At 46.0% G+C, this 27495-nt stretch overlaps 1 protein-coding gene across 1 annotated transcript; it reads left to right on the top strand.

Moving 5' to 3' along the window:
* The first annotated feature begins 1232 nt into the window (after nucleotides 1-1232).
* On the top strand, nucleotides 1233-17839 carry LOC140721212 (uncharacterized). Its single transcript, XM_073036070.1, has 8 exons — nucleotides 1233-1284; nucleotides 1477-1791; nucleotides 10436-10556; nucleotides 11703-11758; nucleotides 12158-12222; nucleotides 15064-15105; nucleotides 15757-15800; nucleotides 16153-17839. Exons 1-8 carry the CDS (start codon nucleotides 1233-1235, stop codon nucleotides 16154-16156), a joined length of 699 nt encoding a protein of 232 aa, XP_072892171.1. The 3' UTR covers nucleotides 16157-17839.
* Nucleotides 17840-27495: the final 9656 nt, after the last annotated feature.

The following is a 27495-nucleotide window of genomic DNA, read 5'->3' as shown; positions in this document are numbered from 1 at the left end:
AACCTTCTCAGTCCTCCCAAGGGAGGTGTGGGACATCTTCACTGACACATCCTGATTTCTGCTTCGTTCCAGGATGCTGAGGTCAGCTCTGGAACACCTCATGGTGGCTGTTTGTCTTTGGTACATTAAGTTAGGTTTCACAGAAGCGAGTTTCTCTTCCCTGCTCTATTTGCTTTACACTGATGGAAGACTATGAGGTCATGCACAGCTCCAATGACATGTTGACGTCTGCTGACGACACCACCGATGGTGACGAATCAGGAGGGGCTAACTGCACACAAATTTACTTGCTCCATCTCTTTCAAGGACGTTTATCAAAGTCCAGTTTTGTCGCCAGATACAACCCGGGGGATAATTTTCTTGCGGCATCCTTAGTAAATCTATGGATTAATAACCGTATTAGAATCAGGGAGACGGCAAATCCACTACGTGTTCCAGCGGTGTGCAAACGACAGCACACTGTAGGAATAAAACCCACAGAAAGAATGACAAATGAACAAATAAGCAGCGATGGGGTGTGGGATATCAAGCATTAACTTTGTACAACATCGAGGTCGATGGGTCTATGCAGATGGGCAGAAGCTCCTGTTTGTGTGTTGAGGGGCGTTTCGACTTTGTGCCTCCGTGATGGTGAGGTTTGTGCCGTTAATGGATGTGATTGTGCCTACAATCCTCTGCAGCCTCTGTCCATGCTGTACACCACCCCGTGTCATTTCTGATATGCCGAGTCTCTTCACACTCTTAATAATCTGCAGCCGCTGATGTGCCTTTCTTTGTGAATGTATCAGTATGTCAGGCCAAGCGGAGATCTTCCACGAAGTTCCGCGCCAAGGATCTTAAAGCTGCTCGCCATTTGCACCACTTCAATGTGGACGTGTGTATGTTCTCCCGATTTCTCTTTCGTGAAGTCGACAATCAACTCCTTCGTCGTGTTGTCTTTGTGTGCAAAATTGTCGTGGCGGCGCCCCTCAGGCAGTCTACCTATCTGGTTGGAAAGTAGCTTTGAGGTAAATGTCACGTGAGCTGGTCGAGGAGGAAAGAAGAGGAGCGAGGACTGAAGGGTCTTCAACATCTTCCGCGTTTCAGGCTCGTTCATTCACCCCGACACGTTCTCGCTCGGCGATCCATTCAGCTCCGCCTTTTCCGATGACGGGCTGCAGTGATCCGGCCCGGGGACCAGGAAGGGCGGCTCAGTCTCCGACTGTGACAGAGACAGGCGCTGCTCTCTAGGGATGGCGGGGCTGTCCTTCTCGGCGTTTGTTCTTTGTCTCTTCATTCCTGCGGGTGAGTGTCTCTCTCTCACAGACCGGTGGTGTTCAGAGAACCGACAGAGCGGCGGGTGGTTGCTGTAGAAAATAGATTGCGAGAGAAGTTACAGCTTAAATATCGGTACTTATTGTTCTGTGTAAGTATCTGTGTAGTCCCGAGTCTATCCGCCTCTGTCGCTTTTCCCTGATACGGTTTTCTTTTCCTCAGGTCTGTCTCAATACGTTACCATCTACGTGGAGCACAGCCGGATAAATGTCCCCGAGGGGGGTGATGCGTTCTTCTCCGTGCGACCGTCGGCCGGGGTCAGTCAGGGTGTCTGGCATAAGTATAAAATAATCGCCTACTGGTTCGGTAAGAACGCGACTGTTACTAAAGAATACACTTGTCGGGCTGCGTTATTCGCCTCCAACGGGTCGCTTCTGCTGAAGTCGGTGAACAGCGCGGACAGTGGGGAATACCGTGTGGATATGGCTTCAACCAGCGGCTCCTGGACCTCAGCGGTCGTCACTCTGCAAGTCATCGGTAAGTGAGATTTCGCCGTATTCAGTCACGCATTCCCGGAAGATTACTTGCATTTTATTCCTGCGGTGAACGAATACAATTTCACCTTTACTGTTTGTTCGTTGCGAAAGAGAAACGATATCGACTAAACAAGACAGATTCACAGGTTCCAGCCTCCAGTGACACGTAACGGTCCCCCTTTTAGGTCTGGTCGCAACCCGGCTCCAAGTGGCTGCTCCGTTTGTAAACAGAGTCTGTGTGTACTGCAGTAAGTTACACTTGGTTCAACGTTCTTTGTCCACTCTCTGTTTTATCGTGGCTTCTGTTCCGAGGAGAGGGTGAAATGATATTGAGATTGAAAGCCAAAGGACGAAACTCCAGTGCAGAGACAATATTTGTCCGCGGTGAGATTTTCAACCTCATTCCACAGTGGATTCAGAATCAGAATCAGGTTTATTATCACCGGCACGTGTGGTGAAATTTGTTAACTTAGCAGCAGCGGTTCAATGCAACACGTAATACAGAATTTGAAGACGAGCGAAAAATACTACTACTACTACTACTATTATTGGAATGAGTTACAGTAAACATATATTGATTAGATTATAAACCGTGTTAAAATCCAGGAATGATATATATTAAAATGCGAAGTAGTGTCCAAGGGTTCAATGTCCATTTCGGTATCGGATGGCAAAATGGAAGAAGCTGTTCCTGAATCTCTGAGTGACCGCCTTCTGGCCTCCCTACCTCATACCTGACGGTAAAAGTGAGAAAGCGGGATGACCTGGGTGCTGGTTACCTTAATCATAGACGCCGCCTTTCTGAGACACCACTCCTTGAAGATGTCCTGAGTACTTCGTAGGTTAGTACCCAAGACAGAGCCGAATAAATTGTCCACTCTTGCAGCTTCATTCAGTCAATAGACAATAGACAATAGGTGCTGGATTAGGCCATTCGGCCCTTCCAGCCGACACCTCCATTCAATGTGATCATGGCTGATCATCCACAATCAGTACCCCGTTCCTGCTTTCTCCCCGTATCCCCTTGACTCTGCTATCTTTAAGAGCTCGTTGGAGTCTGGTACTATTTTCAAAACAGTGTTTATTAGTAAAATATACAAATCAATATCAACAATGCAAATATACAGATAATACACGTTAGCAATACTAAACCTAAAAGTGTGGGTATAATAATTATCAATAATAAACAAGCTCTATCGATGTCTAGGGGATAATGAATTGTCATGGGAAAGTATAAAGTTCAGTTCAGTTCTTGTAGGCTGAGGTCGTCGTTGGTTCTTTTGTTGTAACCGTTGGGGGGGGGAGAGAGAGAGAGAGAGAGAGAGAGAGAGAGAGAGAGAGAGAGAGAGAGAGAGAGAGAGAGAGACGGCCAGTCAAACCTTCCTTTACGTTCTTGATCCGTCGATGTGTTGTTGTGGCCATTCAGGTATGACCCCTCTGTCCTTTAGCTAGACCGTTCTTCTATGCTGCACTCGTCACCCAGGCAAGGGTGGACACACACAAAAGCCCCCACCGGCCTCGCTATAAACACTGTGAGTTAAAGTTGACCGATCCTTCGTTCGGTCTCCGATGCCCCACACCTTCTCTTGGGTTCCAACACTTAAGCAGTGCTCACTAGTGTGTCTCCTGGTGCGTCTGAGGGGTGTCTCCCCAGACCTCACTTTTATCCCTACTCACGTGGTCTCTGGTGTCAATCAGTTTTGAATGGCTTAGTCCATCAAACCAGCCCACTCCGGCTGTCCACTGAGGAATTTTAATGAACAGATGGTACCAAGTAAACAGCCCTCTCCGGAGCCATAAGTCTTTCAGGAGTCATAATATGGTGGAACAACAAGTCTCTTGTCTCCCGGTGTTATCTCTCCCTTATCTGAAGCGAATGTTCCAGTTCCGGTATGTTTTCCCCTTTGTCTCTCTCTCTCATTAGCAGCGTGGTAACAGTAACAGTTTGTGATTCTCCCGGGGGGGGGGGGGAAGATATGGGTAACTCTGCACCCTTCTGCCCATCGGAGTTGTTCATCCTTCATAACATCCTCAACTCTGTTCTAAATGGCTTACCCCTTAGAAAAGTACAATAGATTCGAATTGAATTCACACCCACCCACATAATCGTGCTAATTATTCCTGAACAAGCCTCCACTATCCAAGCGACGGTAGATCGTGTCCCTCAGAATTCCCGATAAGAATGTCCCTACAACTAAAATCATGCACACAGTCCTGTCCTACACGTTTGAGGTGTGGAGGAATTCTAGCTTGTTACTGTCTGATGGAGCTTCAGGGAACCCCACCGTAGCTAAAGATGAAGCGCGTATCTGGAAAAAAAGAGCATCTGCGATTCGTTCCCTGGGGCCCATCACCGCAGGACAAAAGCGAGGACCAACATGATCCGTGATTCCTCTAACAAGACATCAGACCGAGCTATTCATTCCGATGCGGCGGCAGATATTTGTGGAATAGTTCACAATAATTGATCATTTTTTGAAGAAAATATCGATTCTGTTCAACGCTGCCGCTTATGACGACAGCATCCAATTATCTGACCCGAAGACCAGGAAGTGCGGCTGAGTCTCCAGGTATAACAGCCACAGGCGCTGCTTGCTCGGAAAGTCGGGCTTGTTCTTCTCGGGGCTTGTTCATTGTCTCTATATTCCAATGAGTCCGAGGGAGAGAGAACGTTAGTGATCAGAGAATCAACAGAGCGTCCTCACCTACCATCCCACCAGCCTCCAGGTCCAACATAAAATTCTCCGTATCTTCTGCCACCTCCAACGGGATCCCACTACCAAGCACATTTTTCCCTTCCCCCCCCCCCCACTCTTTCTGCTTTCCGCAGGGATCTTTCCCTACGCGACTCCCTTGTCCACTCGTACCCCCCCCCCCCCCACCAAACTTCCCACCGATCTCCCTCCTGGCACTTATCCTTGTAAACAGAACAAGTGCTACACCTGCCCTTACACTTCCTCTCTCACTACCATTCAGGGCCCCAGACAGTCTTTTCAGGTGAGGCGACACTTCACCTGTTAGTTGGCTGGTGTGGTATACTGCATCCGATGCTCCAGGTGTGGCCTTTTATATATTGGTGAGACCCGACAAATACTGGCAGCCCGTTTCGCTGAACACCTACGCTCGGTCCGCCAGAGAAAGTAGGAACTCCCAGTGGCCACACATTTTATTCTCAGGTCCCATTTTCATTCTGATATGTCTATCTATGATCTCCTCTACTGTCAAAATGAATCCAAACTCAGGTTGGAGGAACAACACCTTTTATACCGGCTGGTTAGCCTCCAACCTGATGGTATGAACAATAACTTCTCTAACTTCCGGTAATGTTCCTCCTCCCCTTCTTACCCCATCCCTGACATATTTAGATTTTTGTTTTTTTCTCTCTCTCTCTGCCCATCACTCTGTCTGTTCTACATCTCCCTCAGGTGCTCCCCCCTCCCCCTTTCTTTCTCCTGAGGCCTCCCGTCCCATGATCCTTTCCCTTCTCCAGCTCTGTATCACTTTAGCCAATCACCTTTCCAGCTCTTAGCTTCATCCCACCTCCTCCGGTCTTCTCCTATAATGTCGCATTTCCTCCTCCCCCCACTAATTTCAAATCTCTTACTCTCTTTTCTTTCAGTTAGTCCTAACGAAGGGTCTCGGCCCGAAACGTCGACAGTGCTTCTCCTTATAGATGCTGCCTGACCTGCTGTGTTCCACCAGCATTTAGTGTGTGTTGTTTGAATTTCCAGCATCTGCAGATTTCCTTGTGTTTGCTCATTCCATCTCTGTCGCTTTTTCCTTATGTGATTCCAGATTCAGTATCCAAAGATTCAAGATTCAAAAACTTTAATGCCATTCCAACCATACACCAGCTCTGCAGGGCAGAATGAGACAGCGTTTCCCAGGGGCAAGTACAATCATAACATAACAAACGCAACAATAAATAGTAAACACAACAGCCCCATGTCGGTTAAAATCAAGTTATAAGTGTCCAGTGCAAGTTAAAAGTGTCCAAAGCAGAGTCAGGTAGAGCAGCTATTTAGCAGTCTGACTGCCTGTGGGAGGAAGCTGTTTAGTAGCCTTGTGGTTTTAGTTTTGATGCTCCTGTAACGTTTGCCTGATGGCAGAAGAACAAACAGTTCATGGAGAGGGTGTGAGGGGTATTTAATGATGTACCGTGTCTTCTGGAGGCATCGACGTTGAAAGAGGTCTTGGGCAGAAGGTAGGGATACCCCAATAACCTTCTCTGCTCCCCTAACCACCCCCTGCAAGGCTTTTTTGTCGGCAGCACTGCAGCTGGAGTACCAGGTTGTGATGCAAAAGGTCAGCACACTCTCAACCACGCCTCTGTAGAATGTAGTTAAGATGTTAGTGGGGAGTGATGCTTGTTTAGGTTTGTTCAGAAAATGCAATCTCTGCTGGGCTCGTTTCACAATCCCAGTGATGTTCCTGGACAGGGAGATTGTCCGAGATCTGCACCCCAAGGAATTGGGTGTTTTCCACTTTCTCCACTGTGTCCTCTTGTTGCAACCATTTCAGCCCTGGGAAAAAGCCTCTGACTATCCACACAATCAATGCCTCTCACCATCGTGTGCACCTCTATCAGGTCACCTCTCATCCTCCATCGCTCCAAGGTGAAAGGCCGAGAGCTGGCAACCGATTCTCATAAGGCATGCTCCCAAATCCAGGCAACAAATCCCCTCTGCATCCTTTCTATGGCTTCCACATCCTTCCTGTAGTGAGGCGATCAGAATATTGACAGCATCTGCAGTATTTTGCTTTAAGCAGAATATATCTCCTTGGAGCCATCATTTCTTTACAGTACGTTACACGTGATACATGATCTGTGGTATTTTTACAGAAGCCGTATCCAGGCCCAACACCACATCGAATGACGCTGACTCGGTAGAACACAATGACACAGTTAGTTTGGATTACACGGCAAGAGGGGGACATGATTCTTATTCGCAGTTAATGAAAAGCAAAACAGATAGCTGTAACGTTAGGATCACCGTGAGCAGCACATCGACTGAACGTTTACCGCCAGTATCACTGTATTAGCCCATGTGTCCAACACTGATTATATTTTAAATGGAGAAAAAAACAACAATAATAATGATGTGCAAAGGGACTTGTCAGTCCTTTGTGCAGGATTGTCTAAAGGTTAATTTAGAGGTTGAGTCTGTTGTGAGGAAGGGAAATGCGATGTTAGCATTCATTTCAAGAGGACAAGAATATAAAAGTAAGCATATAATATTGAACGTTTATAAAGCACTGGAGTATAGTATCACTTGGAGTACTGTGAACAGTTTTTGGCCCCTTATCCGATAATGGATGTGCTGAAATTGGACAGGGTTCAAATGAGGATCACGGAACTGAATCCGGGATTGAAAGACTTGTCAAAGGATGAGACTTTGATGTCTCTGAGCCGGTATTCACTGGATTCCAGAAGAGTGCAGGGTGACGTCATTGAAACCTGTCGAATGTTTAATCACCTTCAGAGGACACAGATAGAGTGGATGTTGAGAGGATGTTTCTATTGGTGGGAGAGTCAAAGACCAGAGGACACAGATAGAGTGGATGTGAAGAGGATGTTTCCTATACTGGGGTCGACTAGGACCAGAGGACATAGATAGAGTGGATGTAGAGGGCATGTTTCCTATGGTGGGGGCGTCTAGGACCAGCGTGCGCAAGTGAGAATGGATGTGGAGAGGTCGATACATGTGGTGGGAGAGTCAAAGACAAGATGACACAGCTTGAAAATCGAGAGACATCCTTTTAGAACGGAGCTAAAGGAAGAGGAAAGAGAATTCTCCAAGTGCCATTCAGTCTCATATCTTGCTTCTCTCAGTGATCAAGCTTATATCACACGAGGCTCTGAGCTTCTGTGCACCTTATGTTCTTCCCCTCACTGAAAGAAGGAGATACATTTCTAACGTCAGAGCTCTTCAGAGGACGAGACGGCAATCAGTTAACCAAGAAGATAAAATGATGCATATACAAGGTTAAGGAAGTTAAAATCAAACGTGGCCCTTGATTAGTTAACAAGCACAACTGGGAGAGAACTGAAAAATGGAATTAGGAGTGGAGGTATTGGCTCTCCTGAAGAACCATAAAGTGGATACATCCAGCACGATCCAAAGGGGCATACACACGATTATTCAGAGAGTCGGGGGACCAATGGCAGATATCTTCCTGTCCCCTCTCGACAAAGGAGAGGTCTAGGAGGGCTGGTGACTGGATAATATTTCAATATTTTAAAACGGGATGTTTCGTTGTTTAAGAAGGTAGTGGAGACACCAGAGACGGCGCAGAAGAGGCTGACAAGGACGCTGCCTGAATCAGAGATCAAAGGCAATATAATACTGACAGTCATAGACGGAGTGGACTGCCAGTAACTTTCTTCCCAGGTCAAAATGTCTCACCTTAGACATCTGGGCGAGAGGGGCAAGTTCAAATGAGATGCTTGGGGTATGATTTTCTGCACATTGAGTACAGGTACTTTGAGTGCACAGGCAGGTTTGGTGATGGTTGCTATGGTTTCCGCATAAAATCCAAAGACGAACGATAGGGGTCAGTTACAACACTTGCGAGCTTCACCTGAGGAGATCCTCGCTGAGGCGATCTGACGCACATGGCGCAGCCATTGCATCCTCATCTTCAACCAGGAATGGGAGGAACTGCATGAAGCTGGAAAAAGGTGCAGAAAAGATTTACAAACACGCAACTGGGTTTGGAGGACCTTCGGAGTTAGGAGGCTGGTTAGTCTGAGACCATATTCTCGGAGCGTGTGAGGTCGTGGGTTTGTAAGTCAATTTACCCCATTGTAATGTTGATACATCTGACTTCAGCTTCTCCTTCACAAATTTCAGGCTGAATTCGATCATATTATAAACACTTCCCAGAAGTTGTTTCTTTTCTTTTCCCTTAAGGTCTCTGCTCATTTCTGGATCATTGCTCAACGCCAAAGCCAGAATAAATGATCCTCTACTGGGCTCAACCCCGAGCTGCCCTGAAACACCAGCTCGCAGGGACTCTACCAATTCCGCCTGCTGGAATCCAGCACCCAACTGATTTTCCCAATCTATTTTCCTATTGAAATCCCCCATCACTTATTGTAACATTGCCCACTTGACATGCATTTTCTATCACACGTTGTAGTTTTAGGCCGCATCATTATTCTGTTTGGCGGTCTCTGTGCAATTCCCATCAGGGACTTTTTACCCTCGCTGTTCCACAGCTCTCTGCACATCGGTTTAATACATTCCCACCCACTTTCACCTCTTTCTAATAATTTAACTTCATTTTATTACCAACACAGCATCGCCGAACCGCTTGTGCTCCTGCCTGTCCTTGCTCTGTCAGTCCCCTGGGGTATGTATGCATGATACAACGGGAGCAATCTCCGGCAGACAGGGCAGGAACTCACCCTTGTGTCAGTGAGCTCGGTTAACGTTGGTTATTATAAACGTCAGGTTTTCCAGTGGCGTAGCCAAGAGAAGCTTTAATCTTACTGTCCATGTCACCGCAGAAAGTGAGTGAAATTGTCTCTCACTAGTGTATACAAAAACATGGTGGACAAAGAGCCAAACATATCCCTTTCCCAAACTCCTCACTCCTCACGCCGTACCTTCACTCCTGTTTATAAATTGCTGCTCAGAATAAAAGCATAATCACTATTATACAGTTTCTTTAACGATGCCAGGAGCGTTGAATGCTGACTAGAGAATCTAAAATAACCTCCCCAATCACAAGCGATCAACTATTTTATATTCACCATTTCCGTCCGGAACGGGAAAGGTTTATTCCTGTTTGGAGAAAAGTGTTTGTGACAGGACAATATCAGAGGTAGTAAGACTCATCAATAAAGGACGACCAGTGGTGTATCTGGATTTCAGTGAGGTGTTTGGCAAGGTTCCCCGCGATGCGATCATGCGGAAAGGCAGGAGTCGAGGATTGGACAGAAACGTGGCTACGTAGATTCAGAATTGAGTTGTGACAGAGGAAACCCGTGGTAATAGATGACATCTATTCCAGACAATCAGAGCATACGTCCTAGGAGTGGGAGTCCGGCCATTCCGCCCATCGAGTCTGCTTCGCCATTCCATCATGGCTGATCCTTTTCCACGCTCTTCAAACCCACTTCATGGCCTTCTCCCCATAGCTTCTGTTGCCGTGTTCATTCAAGAACCTGTCAAACTCTGTCTTAAATACACCCGACGAGCTGGCCTCCACAGCTTCCTGTAGTGACTAATTTCACAAATTCACCAACTTCTGCCTGGCAAAATTTCTGCGCATCTCTATTGTAAATTGGCGCCCCTCTATCCTGAAGTTGTGCCTCCACATTCTAGACTCCCCCACCGTATGATACAGACTTTCCACATCTACTCTGTCTAGACATTTCAACATTCGGAAAGTTTCAATGGGATACCAACCCCCAGCCTCATGCATCCTTCTAAATTCAAACGAGTACACACCCAGACCAATTAAACGTTCCTCGTATGTTAACCCTTCTATTCCGGGAATAATACTTGTGACACAGTATACAACTCAAAACTGACCCAGTCAGATTGCTGTGAAAATGAATTTGCCACTGATAAAGACCTATTCTCAGAATGTAATATATATATATATATATATATTTTCCCCATGTGTGTTATCAGCAAAAACAGATGGCAATCGTACCCTCGGCTCTGGCGCCATCGTGGGCATTCTACTTGGTTTACTTGGCATGGGCCTGATCGGCGGAGTCAGTGGATGGTTGATCGCGAGGAAAACTGGCGGGTAAATGCTTGTTTTCTCCGAATATCACCTCTACCTTTAATTGGTGCGGTAGATTTTTTTTTTGCAGAAGTGGAATATTGGAAGCTTTAACACAAATTTGTGATGCGACAGGTGATTGAAGCAAATTACAAGAGCTGGAGAGGGAAACAGATAAATATCTGGTGACGGGACATGTGAAATGCTCAGGAATGGAACACGAACGGTGCATGGGTGGAGATGTCCACCAGGCACTGATGTCCTTTCGGTGAGCGGTATCGCATATCAGACCATAAGGCCATAATATATAGCAGCAGAAGTAGGCCATTTATTCCACCGAGTCTGCTCTGCCATTCACTCATAGGTTGACCCAACTCTTCCAGTCATCTCCACTGACCTGCCTACTCCCCAGACCCCTTGATGCCCTGTATAATCAAGAAACTATCTATCTGTGCTTTAAATACATCCAATGACTAGGCCTCCGCAGCCTCTCGTGGCAACAAATTCCACAGATTTACTAGAGTCTGTCTAAGGTAATTTCTCCGCATCTCTGTTCTGACGCCCTTCAATTCCGAAGTCGTGCCTTCTAGTCCTATAATCCCCTATCAGGGGAAATAACTTTGCCATTTGTGACTGGATACAACAATCGACAACCCTGTCGACAACAATCAATTTAGGTATAATGGAGCAGTTGGTAAAACATTGCCTCGCTTCTGGTGATTTTATTAAAAACAGGGACAGCTTGGGCTCCACCTGTTTGTATCTTTACAACTTATTTCTCAAAAGCTGATAAAATTGATTAGCAATTCTGGAATCATTCCACAGATCAGGGACAGTCCGTGGACAGAATCAGCATTAAGCTTTCACGTGGGCGTTGTTTTCCTCAAATATGATTTTTTTTCTGTAAGAGGCTTCCATTCAGTCGCACGAGCCACTTTCTCCTGGAAAACTGAGATCCGAAAGGACAAACCGTTATCTCTGAGTAACCCATTATGGCCATTATTGTTGATATTGAGTAGGACTGGAATCGGGCATCTGATAACCTGAACAGTTTCCAGGAATAACTAGGAAGTATTGAATGGACATAGGAATTATATCATCCGGAGTATCAGTGCAAGAAAGTCACTTCCTGCCGGATTCATGTTTTGACATTTGTTTCTGTTTATTCAGGATCCAAGATCCGCCACAATCCCAATACGACACGAGCGTCAATTCCGGAAGGAAGGGTGAGTGAACTGCATTTCAACTGTTCTACTTCTGAGCTCCTGGAAATCTTAATATTTCATTTAAATATGGCAGTTCCTAGTGCACAGAAGCTGGAGGTTTTCATCCGAGCGAATGGGCGCGAATAATGCTGCTTGGGTTGTTGGGTTGTCCAGTTTAATAAGTGGACACTTTCCACTCAAGATTACAATATCATTAGAGGGACGGTATGATATTTACCTTTCTGTATCTGACCTAAATTATTGGTCGTCTCTTCAGGGGATTACCGGTTTCTGGCGTTTGTGGGAATGTAGTTCGTGCTGTCGCTGGCATTTTGTTTTGTGGCCGGATTGACATCCGCTGTATTAACAACGGCTCATGATGCTCTTCACCGCTGTGACGTATCTGTATTGTTCCCGCAGGCACCTTGGATACAAACACCGTGAACGCATCGGGAACCTATGAAAATTTCTTAAGGATTGAACAGGTTGGATCTTTGTATTATGTTCATGATATAAAATATAACCATATAACAATTACATCACGGAAACAGGCCATCTCGGCCCTTCTAGTCCATGCCGAACCCTTATTCTCACCTGGTCCCACCTACCTGCACTCAGCCCATATGCCCCCTTTCCTTTCCTGTCCATATGCCTATCCATTTTGTTTTAAATGACAAAATCGAACCTGCCTCTACCACTTCTACTGGATGCTCGTTCCACACAGCTACCACTCTCTGAGTAAAGAAGTTCCCCCTCGTGTTACCCCTAAACCTTTGCCACTTAACTCTCAAATAATCTCTTCTTGTTGGAATATCCCCTACCCTCAATGGAAAAAGCCTATCCACGTCAACTCTATCTGTCCCCCACATAATTTTAAATACCTCTATCAAGTCTGCCCTCTACCTTCTACGCTCCAAGAAATAAAGACCTTACTTGTTCAACCTTTCCCTGTAACCTGTGTGCTGAAACCTAGGTAACATTCTAGTAAATCTCCTCTGCTCTTTCTGTAATTTGTTGACATCTTTCCTATAATTCGGTGACGAGAATTGTACACAATACTCCAAATTCGGCCTTACCAAAGTCTTGTACAATTTTAACATTACATCCCAAAACCTATACTCAATGCTCTGATATATGAGGGCCAGCATACCAAAAGCTTTCTTCACCACCCAATCCACATGAGATTCTACTTTCAGGGAACTATGCACCATCATTTCTAGATCACTCTATTCTACTGCATTCCTCAATGTCCTACCATTTACCATGTATGTCCTATTTTGATTATTCCTACCAAATTGTAGCACCTCACACTTATCAGCATTAAACACCATCTGCCATCTTTCAGCCCACTCTTCTAACTGGCCTAAATCTCTCTGCAAGTTTGAAAACCTACTTCATTATCCACAACGCCAACTATCTTAGTATGATCTGCATATGTACTAATCCAATTGACAACCCCATCATCCAATCATTAATGTACATCACAAACAGCATTGGAGACAGTACAGATTCCTGAGGCACACCACTTGTCACCGGCCTCCATCTGACAAACAGTTATCCACCACTACTCTCTGACATCTCCCACTAAGCCACTGTTGAATCCATTTTACTACATCAATATTCATACCTAACAATTGAATCTTTCTAAATAACCTTCTGTGTGGAACCTTGTCAAAGGTCTTACTGAAGTCCATATAGACAACATCCACTGCTTTACCCTCGTCACCTTTCCCAGCAACCTCTTCAAAAATTCAATAATATTTGTCAAACATGGCCTTCCACGCACAAATCCATGTTGACTGCTCTTCATCAGACCCTATCTATCCAAATAAATATATAGACCATCTCTGAGAATACTTTCCATTCATTTACCCACCACTGACGTCAAACTGACAGGTCTATAATTGCTAGGTTTACTCTTAGAAACCTTTTTGAACAATTCAACCACATGAGCAATACGCCAATCCTCCGGCACCATCCCCGTTTCTAATGACATTTGAAATATCTCTGACAGAGCCCCTGCTATTTCTATACTGACCTTCCTCAAGGTCCGAAGGAAAATCCTGTCAGGATCCGGAGATTTATCCACTTTTATATTCTTTAAAAGCTCTAGTACTCAGTCATCGTTTTGCAAAGGATACTGATTGTGGATGATCAGCCATGATCACATTTAATGGCGATGCTCTGTCGAAGGGCCTGATGAGCTACGCCTGCACCAATTGTCTATTGTCTATTGACAAGAACATAAGTAATCTGACGGGTGGCGACCATCGGCCCCTTCTGCTCTGATTGGTCATTTATTAAGATCATGGATGATCTATCCCGGTTTCCATTTCCATTTACCTGGGAACAACGCTTCATAACGGAAACCAAACTTGATGGCATGAACGTCGACATTTTCCTACCGGCATTTTGTTCATTTCCCACGTATTCTCCAATCTGGACTCAAATATCTTCTCCCCCACCTGCCAGCAACTTCCCCTGGTGACCCTCTTCCTTCTGCCATGGTCCAGTCTCCTCTTCAGCCCTTTAGCTTTCCACACTGTCCAGGCCCACCTTTCACCTTCCAGCTGGAAAACCGTCCTATCCACTACTGCTCCCGCTTTTCCGCTTACTTTCCAGTTCAGTAGAAGGGTCTCGGCCCAAATCGGCGACTGTTTATTAATTTCCATTGATGCTACCTGAAACGCTGAGTTCCTCCGCCATTTTGTAGGTGTTGCTCTGCATCTGCAGAAAGACGTCACTGGAGACAACTGCGGTGTGCGCAGAATCCATAATTCTTGTTCTCTGCAAAGACATATCTTACTCTGACTGGAACATATTTCATGAATGACTTTGTAAATGTCCGCTCTACGCGGGTAAGTCACAGAGGGAAAGCATAGTCAGGTCTGCACAGGCCCATTGTGATCAGTAGTGATCTCTGTGAGCGTTTACGAGAAAGAGCAAATACGGTCAGCGTCCTGACGCCACAAGTCCGTATCCCCAATCTGTCACGGGCCCATTCTGATCCAGTCTTATCTCCCAAGATGAATGATTTTGAAGACGAGTTCCTCGTTAAGTAACATGCATCATGCGACCCTTATTGCTGAGTGATTACGAATGATTTAATATCGTTCGGCAGTGTTCCTATGTCAAAGAAAATATATATTGTTCTCACACTGAATCTGAAGCACGCAGCGTGTAGAATGGCGAATGGTGCAATATTGCTCCAAGCAGGGAAGAATGTGAAAATTGATACTCGTGGTGTTTATATGTTGAGAGACGGAATACAAATGTTGAGCACTTGGTTAAACCTCTCAATAGAAATCTCCAACTTCTCTTTTCAGGGCGCAAGGGACAAGGCAGAAGATGGAAGCTCCACTTATATGGTAAGGGCTATATTTGCGTCAATCCCTTTTTGTAGTATTTGTTCCATTTCACACAGTAAGAAACAAAACCTGAAGTGAGACATTCGACAGCGAGAATGACGTCGAAGAGGCAACTGTAGGGGGCACAGAAATGGCGGATGAACTCAAGAAGTATCATGTGTCAGTCTTTACTGCGGAGCAGACCATCAGTATGACAGTGTCAGGGCACCGGAGTGGTTGCAGTCACTATAATAAGGAGAAGATGCAAGACAAGCTGGAAGGGCTGAAGGTGGAGAAATCACCGGGATTAACTGCACCCCAGCATTCTGAAATGGGCCGCTGAAGAGGTAGTGGAGGGAATTGTACTGGTATTCCAAGCTGCAGATTACTATGGGATTGTTTTTGAGGACTAGAAAGTTGCAAATATCACTCTGAACTTCTTGACGGAAGGGAAGCAAAGGACAAGGGATTACGTGCCCTTTCGCCTGGGCACCATGACTGTCTGTCTCGGATCCTCTGTTCATCATGGTCCGACTGTTCCGTGTTACTCTCAGACATAATTTATTAAATAAGCGCAGGTACTCCTTAATATTCTTGCAGTTCTCTTCAGACAAGAAATGCTTTTGATTTTAAAAAAATCTGCTAATCATGCTGATTTCCTCACACTTACAGGGACTTGTCCTGGAGAACCAATCTGTTTACAGTGATCTGAAGAGGTAAGTGAACGGGATATTGGGCTGCCGATACATAGTGTCACCTGTAAAGGAAACGCATGCACTAGTTTCAGTTCTGTGAGCCGTGCAGGGCCATGGTTGTGCCGTGTATATATTACCCTGTCGTTAGCAGTTTCGAAACACAGTATAAGACTGGAGTTGGGCTGCATCGTACAGCGATATATTGATATTGAAAGTAACAAATTTGCTGGGCCCGTGGCGATATGAAATACACTAGTTCTATGCAATGCTCCATTGTCACGATGTTTGGCACAGATTCAAAAATCATCATCTCGTGTTTGTCCTCACCAGCAGCCGCACTTTCCGATTGCTGACGTGTGAATTGTTCCCGCAGATGACGTCACTCTAGAAGAGAAGTGGATGGTTGGCACGTGATTTGACACAGAGGAAGGGCAACCATCGAGGGAAACGCCATCGTTCAGAATGTCCTTCAATGTTTCTTTATTATTGTTCTCCATCTCTCCGTTATATCTTTTATGCGTTTCACATCCTCACGCCAAAGTCATCACTGAAGGTTTTGACTCGTTTGTATCACAGCAGCTTAGTTCCATCACCTCAGCCCAGACTCCTATGTCACATAATTGACACCTTTACTCTGCCGCCGACATTTTCCCACTCAACTTTGCTGTGTGATCTAACCTCTACACCGTCTTGACCCACATCATGTGCCGGTAGTTTCTGACTGCTAGTTACGCTCAAAAACATGAAATATCGGAGCGTTTCACGCTCAACCCACAGCTTAGCTTCGTTATTCACTTGGCGTGAGGCCGGTGCCGCGGCACAAGCGGCCAAGTGGTTTCAATTCCATTAATTTCACGCTCAGCGTCACAGAGCTCGCTATGAGCAGGGGATCCGTATTCGTCACTTTCCTCGCATTCACCTTCCATTAGTGTCTCAGAGGCCCAAACCCATTTGGACAGAGTGGGCGGGATACGAGCATGGACGGCGGAAGTGCCTTTCCAGGGATTAGGAAACACCTAATGAGCTTTAGCGTCTGATAAACAGACAGGAAATGACATCGTCTCTGTGCTCTTAAGACTCAATCAAGGAGCCATGAACAGAAAGGTAAAGAATTATGGTGACCAATACAGAGAAACATCAGATTCTGTCCGAGACCAGGGCCGGGAATAGATCATCAATACCATGGTCACGGATTTCAGGTGTTATTCGTGTGCTCCCGCTGTTATCCGAATGCGTTATAAGAGACTGGTCTATTGACCTGTCATGGGGATTTTGATAAAATGACCCCTGGTCGAATCTCTGTCTCCTTCGTACTCTATTCATGCTACCTGAGCAGCTGATTATGTGCTGTAATGTGTGATTTAAATGGCAAAAATATTTTAAGCCTATTCAACTCAGGCGTGGTTAGCATAGCGGAGTTTGGATTCATCTCACCATCCAAAGTCCAGGAAGGTTAATTGGTCATTGCAAGTTGCCCTGTGATTAGGTCAGCGTTGGAACATAGAACATGGCACACAGAAACTCTACAGCACATTACAGGATCTTCGGCCTACATCGTTGTGCCGACCATATAACTTTCTCTAGAAACTGCCGAGATTTTTCCCTTACCGCACAGCCTTCTATGTTTCGAAGCTCCATGTATCTATACAAATGGCTCTTAAAAGACCTTATTGTATCCGCCTCTATCACCGTCTCTGGCCCTGCATGTCACTCACCCATCACTCTCTGTGTGAAGAACCTACCTCTGACTCTCCCCTTGACCTACGTCCGAGACCCATAAATCTACACTATCTCGTGTTGGCCATTTCAGCACTAGGAAAAGGCTTCTGGGTATCCACACCATCAATACCACTCATCATCTCATACACCTCTGTCAGGTCACCTCTCATCCTCCGTCACTCGAGGGAGAAAAGGCCGAGGTCACTCAACCTATATCCATGGGGCATGCTCTCCCACCCAGGCAACGTCCTTGTAAATCTCCTCTGTTGGTCGGGTTTGTCGTCGGTCGCTGAACGGCTACTCCGCGCTTTATGGCTAAATAATAAATGGAATAAAAGAGAAAACGGTGCTGAAACCCTGAGTTGACTCCTGATTTGCTGCGTGAATTGGCTCAGTGAATGTTTATTCATCCGAGACACTGATTCAGACACTTTTCTCCAATTTTCCTGTACGCCAAAAATGTGACGTCGCTTCTTATTTGCAGAGTGTTGATTGATCCCATAACCCGTTCACTTCACGTGGATCTTCCATCAGCCTCCCTCGTGTCTGTGTTTCACTGTAGTTACGTGATTTTTTGTTGCGTTTTTTGGCTTCAATCTTCCTCTTTCTTTGCTCTTTGGTTCGCACAGCTGAACGTGTCTGGGAAAAGAAAAACATTATGTGATAAGGGAACAATATAACTGCCGATATGAGATCAGCACCCCTCCATTCCCCGCGTAAATGTCCAGATGACACTTAAGCTGCCATTCTCTGCTTCCACTGACAGTGCGTTCAAGGCACCGACCACTCTCGGTATTTAAAACATGTAATGCAAATCTGGACGTCACTTTTCCCTCTCTCATCTGGTCGCTAATTCCTATCGCATTCCCCTCCACCCCGCCCCCTAATTTGTGCTTTCCTTATTTTATTTTCTTTCATTTGGATAACATGTATCAACTTATATCAGTGTGGGCTCCTGTAGCCAATAACCCACAGTATTCAAAATGACAATATTGTCTTTTCTCCCTGTTGGAATTCAGCCACTCGCCATGCTGCTCTCTACTGAATATAATCCAGGAACACAGGAACTTCTGTAGGGGTCCTGTTTGTTGACTTCAGCTCGGCGTTTAACACCATCGTTCCAGAAATCCTCAACTCCAAACTCACCCAGCTGAATGTCTCCCCCGGCATCTGTCAGTGGATCACAACCTTCCTGACTGACAGGGTGCAGCAAGTGAGGCTGGGGAGCATCATCTCTTGCACCCGGACAATCAGTACCGGTGCCCCCCCCCCCCCCAGGGCACCGTGTGCTCTCCCCACTGCTCTTCTCCCTTTATACTAATGACTGCACCTCACAGGATCCATCTGTTAAACTCCTGAAGTTTGCAGTCGACACAATTGTGATTGGCCTTATCCGAGACGGTGATGAGTCTGCATACAGACGGGAGGTAGAACGGCTGGCCCTCTGGTGTGGTCAGAACAATCTTAGCTAAGTACGCTCAAGACTGTGGAGATGACAGTGGACTGCAGGAGGAGCCCCCCAATACTCCCCCCCCCCCCCCACTCACTATACTAAACAGTATTGTGTCTGCTGTGGAGACCTTCAGATTCCTGGGTGTCACAATCTCCCAGGACCTGAAGTGGACACCCAACGCGGACACTCTTATCAGAAACACTCAGCAGAGGTTGTATTTCCTACGTCAACTCACGAAGTGCAACCTGCCTCAGGAGCTGCTGATTCAATTCTATTCAGGAATACTCCAGTCTGTTCTAGTTTGTCCATCACTGTCTGGTTTGGATCAGCTACCAAAGAAGACAAGAATAGACTCCAAAGAACCGTCAGGGCTGCGGGAAGGATCACTGGTGTGAAGCTGCCCTCGATCCAAGACTGAAATGCATCAAGAGTCAGGAAGCGAGCAAGCAGCATTATTGTAGACCCATCACACCCTGGACATCACCTGTTCCAACTCCATCCTTCTAGTAGGCGCTTTAGAGCACTGTATGTTGACATTCATAGCAAAAGGATTTGAATACGGGAGCAGGGAGGTTCTACTGCAGTTGTACAAGGCCTTGGTGAGACGGCACCTAGAGCATTGTGGGCAGTTTTTGTCCCCTAATCTGAGGAAAGACATTCTTGCCATAGAAGGAGTACAAAGAAGGTTCACCAGATTGATTCCTGGGATGGCAGGACTTTCATATGAAGAAAGATTGGATCGACTAGGCTTATACTCACTGGAATTTAGAAGACTGAGGGGGGGATCTTATTGAAAAGTATAAAATTCTAAACGGATTGGACAGGCCAGATACAGGAAGATTGTTTCCGATGTTAGGAAAGTCCAGAAAGTCCAGAAAGAGGGGTCACAGTTTAAGGATAAAGGGGAAGCGTTTTAGGACCGAGATGAGGAAAAACTTCTTCACACAAAGAGTGGTGAATTTGTGTAATTCATTGCCACAGGAAACAGTTGAGGCCGGTTCATTGGCTATATTTAAGAGGAAGTTAGATATGGCCCTTGCGGTTAAAGGGATCAGGAGGTATGGAGAGAAAGCAGGTACAGGGTACTGAGTTGGATGATCAGCCATAATCCTATCGAATGGCGGTGCAGGCTCGAAGGGCCGAATGGCCTACTCCTGCACCTATTTTCTATCTTTCTAAATATCTGTGCCGGGACAAATAGGTACAAGATCAGTTTTTTCCCGGATGCCATCAGTCTTATGAACACTTGAATTTTAGTCTATTATGAATCAAGTCCACCTGTACATCCAGTGAGGTGGATCTCATTGTATATAGTTTATGATTAACACATATCCCGGGAAGGAGGCTAAGAGTGGGAATAAAGGAAGCCTTTTCTGAGTGGCAAACGGTGACGAGTGGTGTTTCACGGGAGTCTATGTTGGGAACGTATCCTTTACGTCAGATGTCAATGATTGGGATGGTGGCATTGATGTCTTTGTTGTAAGATTTGCAGACGATTTGAAGATAGATGAAGGGACATGAAGCAGAGAGGCTAAAGAAGGACTTAGAAAGATTAGGAGAATGGGCAAAGAAGGCAGATGGAATGTTTGAGCATGTGTTTGAGCATGCACATTGGGGGGGGGGGGGGGTAGAAGGCTGACTCATTTCTAAATGAAAATAAAATACAAAAGAAAAACTGGGGTAGAAAGGGACTTGGGATTCCCTGTGCAGGATTCGCTGAAGGTTAACTTGCGGGATCAGTCTGTGATGACCAAGGTAAATGTAGTGTTAGCATTCATCTCAACAGGACTTGAACATAAAATATGTTAATATTGAAGATTTACAATGAACTGTTGACGGCTCACTTGTAGCACAAACGATGTGCTGAAACTGATGGAGCTTTACGAAAGTTATTCCCAGATAGAATGGTTTGTCCTATGAAGAGCTTTCAATGACTCTGGGTCTGTATTCAGAGAATTCAGAAGGATCAGGGGTGGTGTCAGTGAAACCTTTCGAACCGTGAAAGGAATTGATAGCGTGGATATGGAGAGCACGTTTCCTGCAGTGAGTAGTCTAGGTCCAGAGGACACAGATAGAGTGGATGTGGAGAGGATGTTTCCTATAGTGGGGGAGTCTAGGACCAGAGGAGACAGAGAGAGTGGATGTGGAGAGGATGTTTCCTATAGTGGGGGAGTCTAGGACCAGAGGACACAGACAGAGTGGATGTGGAGATGATGTTTGCCATGGTGGAAGAATCTCAGACGGCACAGCTTCAGGTTTAAGGGACGTACTTTTAAGAAGAAAATGACACTCGGAAACAAATCTGTGACAGGAGATCAGGGATGGATCTATTCTGTTGTGCCGCAGCCGCGGTGACCCATGGTCAGTCACACTCCCCACCCTCTCTATCTCTCTCTTGGTGTTTACAAAGAGTTAAGTTTCTGTGGATCTGGTTTCTGCAGGTTGCAATCGGCTGCTTCCGTTGTTGTAAACAAAGTTGTTTCGAGCACTCTGGTATGGTGTAACAAAAACTTCTCGTGCTCAGTTCTAAGAAAAACAAGTGAAAAAAACATCTCATGAAAGTCAACCTTTGACGAGCTTCGGCCTGTGTTGTCAGATCAGAGATCCTGTCTAAAACCTTGTTTTATCCTGATACCGTCCGCAGCATCTGTTGTCAGGTGAGCACAGGGTAACAACAACAGATCGAAATTCTCTGATACTCCAACATGCCCAACCATTCAGTAAAACCTCTCCAAAACACTTCACTCCCAGTTCCCCATCACGCTCGACCCCCTGCCAACACAACCACCCCGACCATTCCATCAGTCATCTCCCAGACTTTAATTACCTCCCAGTAATCTGCCCTCATGGTTGGGCTCCGTATCTTAGAAAAGATGTGCTGGCATTGAAGAGGGTCCAGAGGAGGTTCACGAGGATGATTCCAGCAACGAAAGGGTTATCATACGAAGGATGTTGGATGACTCTATGCCTGTACTCGCTGGAATTCAAAGGGATGAGCGGCGAAACCTTTCGAATGCTCAAAGACCCAGACGAGTAGAAGTGGATAGGATATTTCCCGTGGTTTGAGAGTCTTGGATAAGAGGGTACAGACTCAGCATAGATGGGCGCCCTTTCAAATGAGAGATGCGGAGAATCTTCTTTAACCAAAAGGTGGTGAATTTGTAGGATTAGGTGCCACGGGCAGCTGTGGAGTCCATGTCGTTTGGTGTATTCAAGGCAGAAATTGATAGTTTGAGCTACTCCAGGATCGGGTGGCAATGGAGGTTGGCTGATATTTCCAATTTCAATGTGTGTTGATAGACTACACAAAGAGCTTATTCTCTCCTCTCAGACATATCTCAGCGCGAAATGGTCACCAGGAAAACAATTCCCGGAGGAATATTTTCACCAAAGTGTGAAGTGGATTTTTGCTCAATATTTCAAGGGATAGAAATGGGTGTTGTTGGCAAGGCTGGAATTTATCATCCCTCCCTTACCAAACCCCTCACTGAGAGGCTGTCTGGTGGGCTCCCTCCTGAAACCTGTCAAAAACTGTCTGGGAAAGGTGGTTCAAAAGCGCTGTCACGTAGCGGCTTCAGGAATCGGACCCGCACCGAGATGCAGGCCGGTCAGGCAGATTTCCGAGTGGCGGGAGAAGCGGGTGGCGCTGTTCATCGTTGTTCTTGCTGCCATTCGCCCTCAGGGCGAGAGCGGTTGTTAGGGTGTGAGGGGGAGACGGGGGGAAGTGATATTGTGTAGGGGGAAGTGTGTGATGGGATTGGTGGTCCGCAGGGTCCCGTAGAATAGCCCTGATGAGTAACTGTGTTGCATTCTATAGACTGTGCACACATCGGCCATTATGTGACGGTGGTGGAGGCAGGGGTCTTGCATGTTGCAATTGCATTCGTTAGTTCTGTAGCAGTGTCTCACGGTCTGCTCACAACAGATAAGAGAGAAATGGGAAACTGTGGTAATCACTTCCCATATTTTTTTCAACAGTTCAACTGAAACAGAAATAATGACAAAAACAACCCCAGTTCCCCCTCCATCGATCACTCGACCCCACAGGCCAGCTCATGTTGCAAAACATAAGGACGGTTTTACAGATCGATGTCAGTGATAGGTTGATTTTCCCTTCAGGACTGTAGGCTGCAGTACATAAAGTATTCACAACTCGCCCAAACCCTTCTGCACACATTCGCAAGCATAAAGTCAGTTCTACGGGACTGTAAAAAATATTAGTCCACGGGTCACACTACCCATCCCCCAGCAAGTTTCCAGGGCGTCGCAGGAGGACCGAACACACAATGCTGGAGGAACTCGGCAGGTCCAGCAGCACCGATGGAAGATCAACGTTGTAGGGCGAGACCCTTCAGCAGGAGCGGGAAGGAAGGGGGCCATGAAGCCTGAATAAGAATGTGTGGGAGGGCAGGTCAGTCAGGCTGAAAGGCCAGTGATGATGACGTCAGTGGTGACCAGATTGTTTAGTCCTCTGACCATCCACACGATCAATGCCTCTCATTACCTGATACACCTCTATCAGGTCACCTCTCATCCTCCATCGCTCCAAGGAGAAAAAGCCGAGTTCACTCAACCTATTCTCACAAGGCAAGCTCCCCAATCCAGGCAACATCCTTGTAAATCTCCTCTGCACCCTTTCTACAATTTCCACGTCCTTTCTCTGGAGAGGCGACCAGAACTGAGCACAGTCCACCAAGTGGGTTCTGACCAGGGTCCTATATCTCCACAACATTACTTCTCGGCCCTTAAACTCAATCCCACGACTGCTGAAGGCCAACACACCCCTATGCCTTCATTTTTCTTTTGATCAGCTTAAAAACAACTTTCAATTTCCAGGCTCATTTACATTTCTTCCCCTCACAGATATCCCCTATCAGAATACTTCCATCAAAGTATGGACATCACCACAACATGCTATACAAAAGCCGTCATTAGGATAGCAGACAGGTTTACATCTAAATACTGCAGAAACGGTTGCCATGTTTAATGAAAACTATTGGTTTTTGAGTGTACCATACATGTCAAAAAGTCCAAAGGAATGTATTCCATGACAAATTTACGCCAGTCAAATAGTCCATCGGCCTTATCGGATTACCAACAATGTAAAATGCTCTTCCTCGCTCAAGAAGTCAAGATGAATCCTCTTTGAATCATTTTTGGCTGCAGGGGAAATGCCGGAGGACTAGAGAATGGAAAATGTAGTTCCCTTGTTCAAAAACGGTAACGGCGTGATACCTGGGAACTATAGCTCGGTGAGTCTAACATCGGTGGTATGCAAACTGCTGGAAAGGACTCTTAAGGATAGGATCTAGGAGCATTTGGAGAAGCACAGACTACTCATGGATAGTCAACATGAGTTTGTGAAGGGAAGATCGTGCCTCACGAGCCTGGATGGTAACAAAAGAAATTGATGAAGATAGGGCAGAGGACGTGGTCTACATGAACTTTAGCAAAGCATTTGACAAGATCCCTCATGACACACTCATCCAGAAAGTGTAGAACTTTGGCTGTTTGGATAACAAAAATGTCTGAAAGGAAGAAAGTAGAGGGTATTTGTGGACGGATTGTAGTCTGCCTGGAGGTCGGTGACGAGTGGAGTGCGGCAGGGATCTGTCCTGGGACCACTGCTATTTGTGATTATTATAAACGACCTGGATGTAGAGGCAGAGGGATGGGTGAGTGAATGTGTGAATGATATGAAGATTGGAGGAGTTGTGGATGGAGCAGTAGGTTGTCGAAAGTTACACGAGGATATAGACAGGCCGCAGAGTTGGGCAAAAAAATGGCAGATGGAGTTCAATCCGGAGAAGTGTGGGGTGATGCAGTTTGCAAGGACAAACCAGAAGACTGAGTACAGGATTAATGGTCAGTTACTTAAGAGTGTGGATGAACAAGGGGATCTTGGGGTTCAAATCCATACATCCGTCAAGGTCGCTGCACAGGTTGATAGGGTAGTTAAGAAGGCCTATGGGATGCTAGGCTTCATTAACAGGGAGATTGGGTACAAGTGTAGAGAGTCATGTTGCAACTCTACAAATCTCTGGTAAGACCGCACTTAGAGTATTGTGTTCAATTCTGGTCAACTCATTATAGGAAGGATGTGGAAGCAATGGAGAGGGTGCAGAGGAGATTAACCAGGATGTTGCCTGGTTTGGAGAACAAGTTATATGAAGCAAGATTAACAGAGCTGGGACTTTTCTCTTTGGAGCGTAGAAGAATGAGAGGGGACTTGATAGAGGTCTACAAGATTATGAGGGGCATAGATAGGGTGGATTGCTAGAACCTGTTTCCCAGGGCGCCAATAGCAAACACTGGAGGACATATGTACAAAGTTAAGGGAGGGAAGTTTAGGGGAGACATCAGGGGTAAGTATTTTTTACACAGAGGGTTGTGAATGCCTGGAATGACTTCCCAGCGATGATGGTGGAGGCTAAAACATTAGTGGTATTTATGAGCCTCTTTGACAGGCAGATGGATGAAAGAAAAATGATGGGTAATGGGGTAGTGTGGGATTAGTACTTTTTTTAAAGGATTATATGGTTCGGCACAACATGGAGAACTCCAGTGTGTGGTTCTGGAGTGTCAGAGAGAGCGGACCCAGCTTCTCGTCCATCACTTTGACTACGTTCTCCGTAACTTCCTGAGCTACTTGACGAAAATCAGGGTCCAACGCGTTAGCCCAGCTCGCTCCTTAGCTCAGGGTGAGCGCTCTGTGCAGTCCATATTGACCGCCATTTTAACTTTCCGGTGGCATGGTGTTGAAGCAGCTCAAAAGTAAAAACTCATCGATGTTCATGTTGTTAAATCCGACACTTGGGAATTAAAAACCGTTGAAACGGATAGGTTTATATGCGAAATCATCAGAGTTACGGTGCTGAGCTCAGCAAAGCAGACCTCTCACTGCGCCGCCATCTTGAAAAGCCCCTCGCATGCCTTCTTCACCACAGAGTCAACCTGGGCAGCAGATTTGAGTGACCTCTGGTGCTGCAGATACTAACGTTGTTCTCTCTCCCGCCACCACCGCCGACTTTCTTCATCTTCTTCGTTCCTGAAGCAGGTTTGAGCCATCGTCTGACAAACGATGTGCTAACACTGATAAAGGAGCTTTGAGAAAGTTATTCCCAGATAGAATGGCTTGTCCTATAGTGGGGGAGTCTAGGATCAGAGGGCACAGATAGAGTGGATGCGGAGAGAATGTTTCCTATAGTGGGGGAGTCTAAACCAGAGGACACAGATAGAGTGGATGTGGAGAGGATGTTTCCTATAGTGGGGGAGTCTAGGACCAGAGGACACAGATAGAGTGGATGTGCAGAGGTTGTTTCCTATAGCTGGGGGGGGGGTGGTCTAGGACCAGATAGAGTTGATGTGGGGAGGATATTTCTTATAGTGGGGGAAGCCAGGAACAGAGGACGCAGGTAGAGTGGATGTGGAGAGAATGTTTCCTATAGTGGGTGAGTCTAAGACCAGAGGACACAGATAGAGTGGATGTGGAGAGAATGTTTCCTATAGTGGGGGAGTCTAGGACCAGAGGACCAGATAGAGTGGATGTGGAGAGGATATGTCCTGTATTGGGTAGTCTAGGACTAGGGGGCACAGATAGAGTGGATGTAAACAGGATGTTTCCAATGTTTGGGGAATCTCAGATGGCTCATCTTCAGGGTTAAGGGGCGTATTTTTCAGAAGATGATGACACTTGGAAACAAAGCAGTGACAGGATTTCAGGGATCGATGTGTTCTGCAGTGGGTAGGAGCGGTGACCCATGTTTAATCATATTCCCCACCCTCTCTATCACTCTCTTGTTGTTTATAAACAGTTACATTTCTGTAAATCTAGCTTCTGTGATTGCAATCGGCTGCTTCCTTTGTTGTAAATAAATATGGTTCAGAACAAACTAGTATTGTGTAACAGACACTTCCCGAGCTCAATTCTAAGAAAAGCAGGAGAGAAAAATAAAAACAGACCACGGTTGTCAGTCTTTGAGAACCTTAATCCTGTGTTGTCCGATCAGAGATCCTGTCTAATACCTTTTTTAATCCTTATACGCTCCGCAGCGTCTATTGTCGGATGAGCACTGGGTAACAGCAACAGAAGGAAATTCAACGGTCCTCTATCATGCCCAACCATTCAGTACAATCTGTCAAAACAATTCACTCCCAGTTCCCCATCACCTTCGACTCCCTGCCAACTCAACCCTTATGACCATCATTCATCTCCCAGGTTTGTTTATCTCCCAGCAATCTGCCTTCTACCCATCGCTTCTTCATGTTTGGGCTCCATATCTTGGAAAAAATGTGCTGGAATTGGAGAGGGTCCGGAGGAGGTTCACCAGGATGATTCGAGGAACGAAAGGGTTATCATACGAACAATGTTTGATGACTCTCTGCCTTTACTCGCGGGAATTCAGAAGGATGAGGGGTGACGTCATTGAAACCTTTCAACTGTTCAAAGGCCCAGACGGAGTAGAAGTGGAAAGCGAGAGTCCAGGACAGGAGGGTACACCCTCAGGATAGATGGGCGCCCTTTCAAAAGAGAGATGCGGAGAA

The sequence above is a fragment of the Hemitrygon akajei genome, unplaced genomic scaffold (genome assembly GCF_048418815.1).
Source record: "Hemitrygon akajei unplaced genomic scaffold, sHemAka1.3 Scf000052, whole genome shotgun sequence".
Lineage (NCBI taxonomy): Eukaryota > Metazoa > Chordata > Chondrichthyes > Myliobatiformes > Dasyatidae > Hemitrygon > Hemitrygon akajei.
Note: the sequence above shows the minus strand (reverse complement) of the source record. Positions and strands in the feature narration are given on the sequence as shown.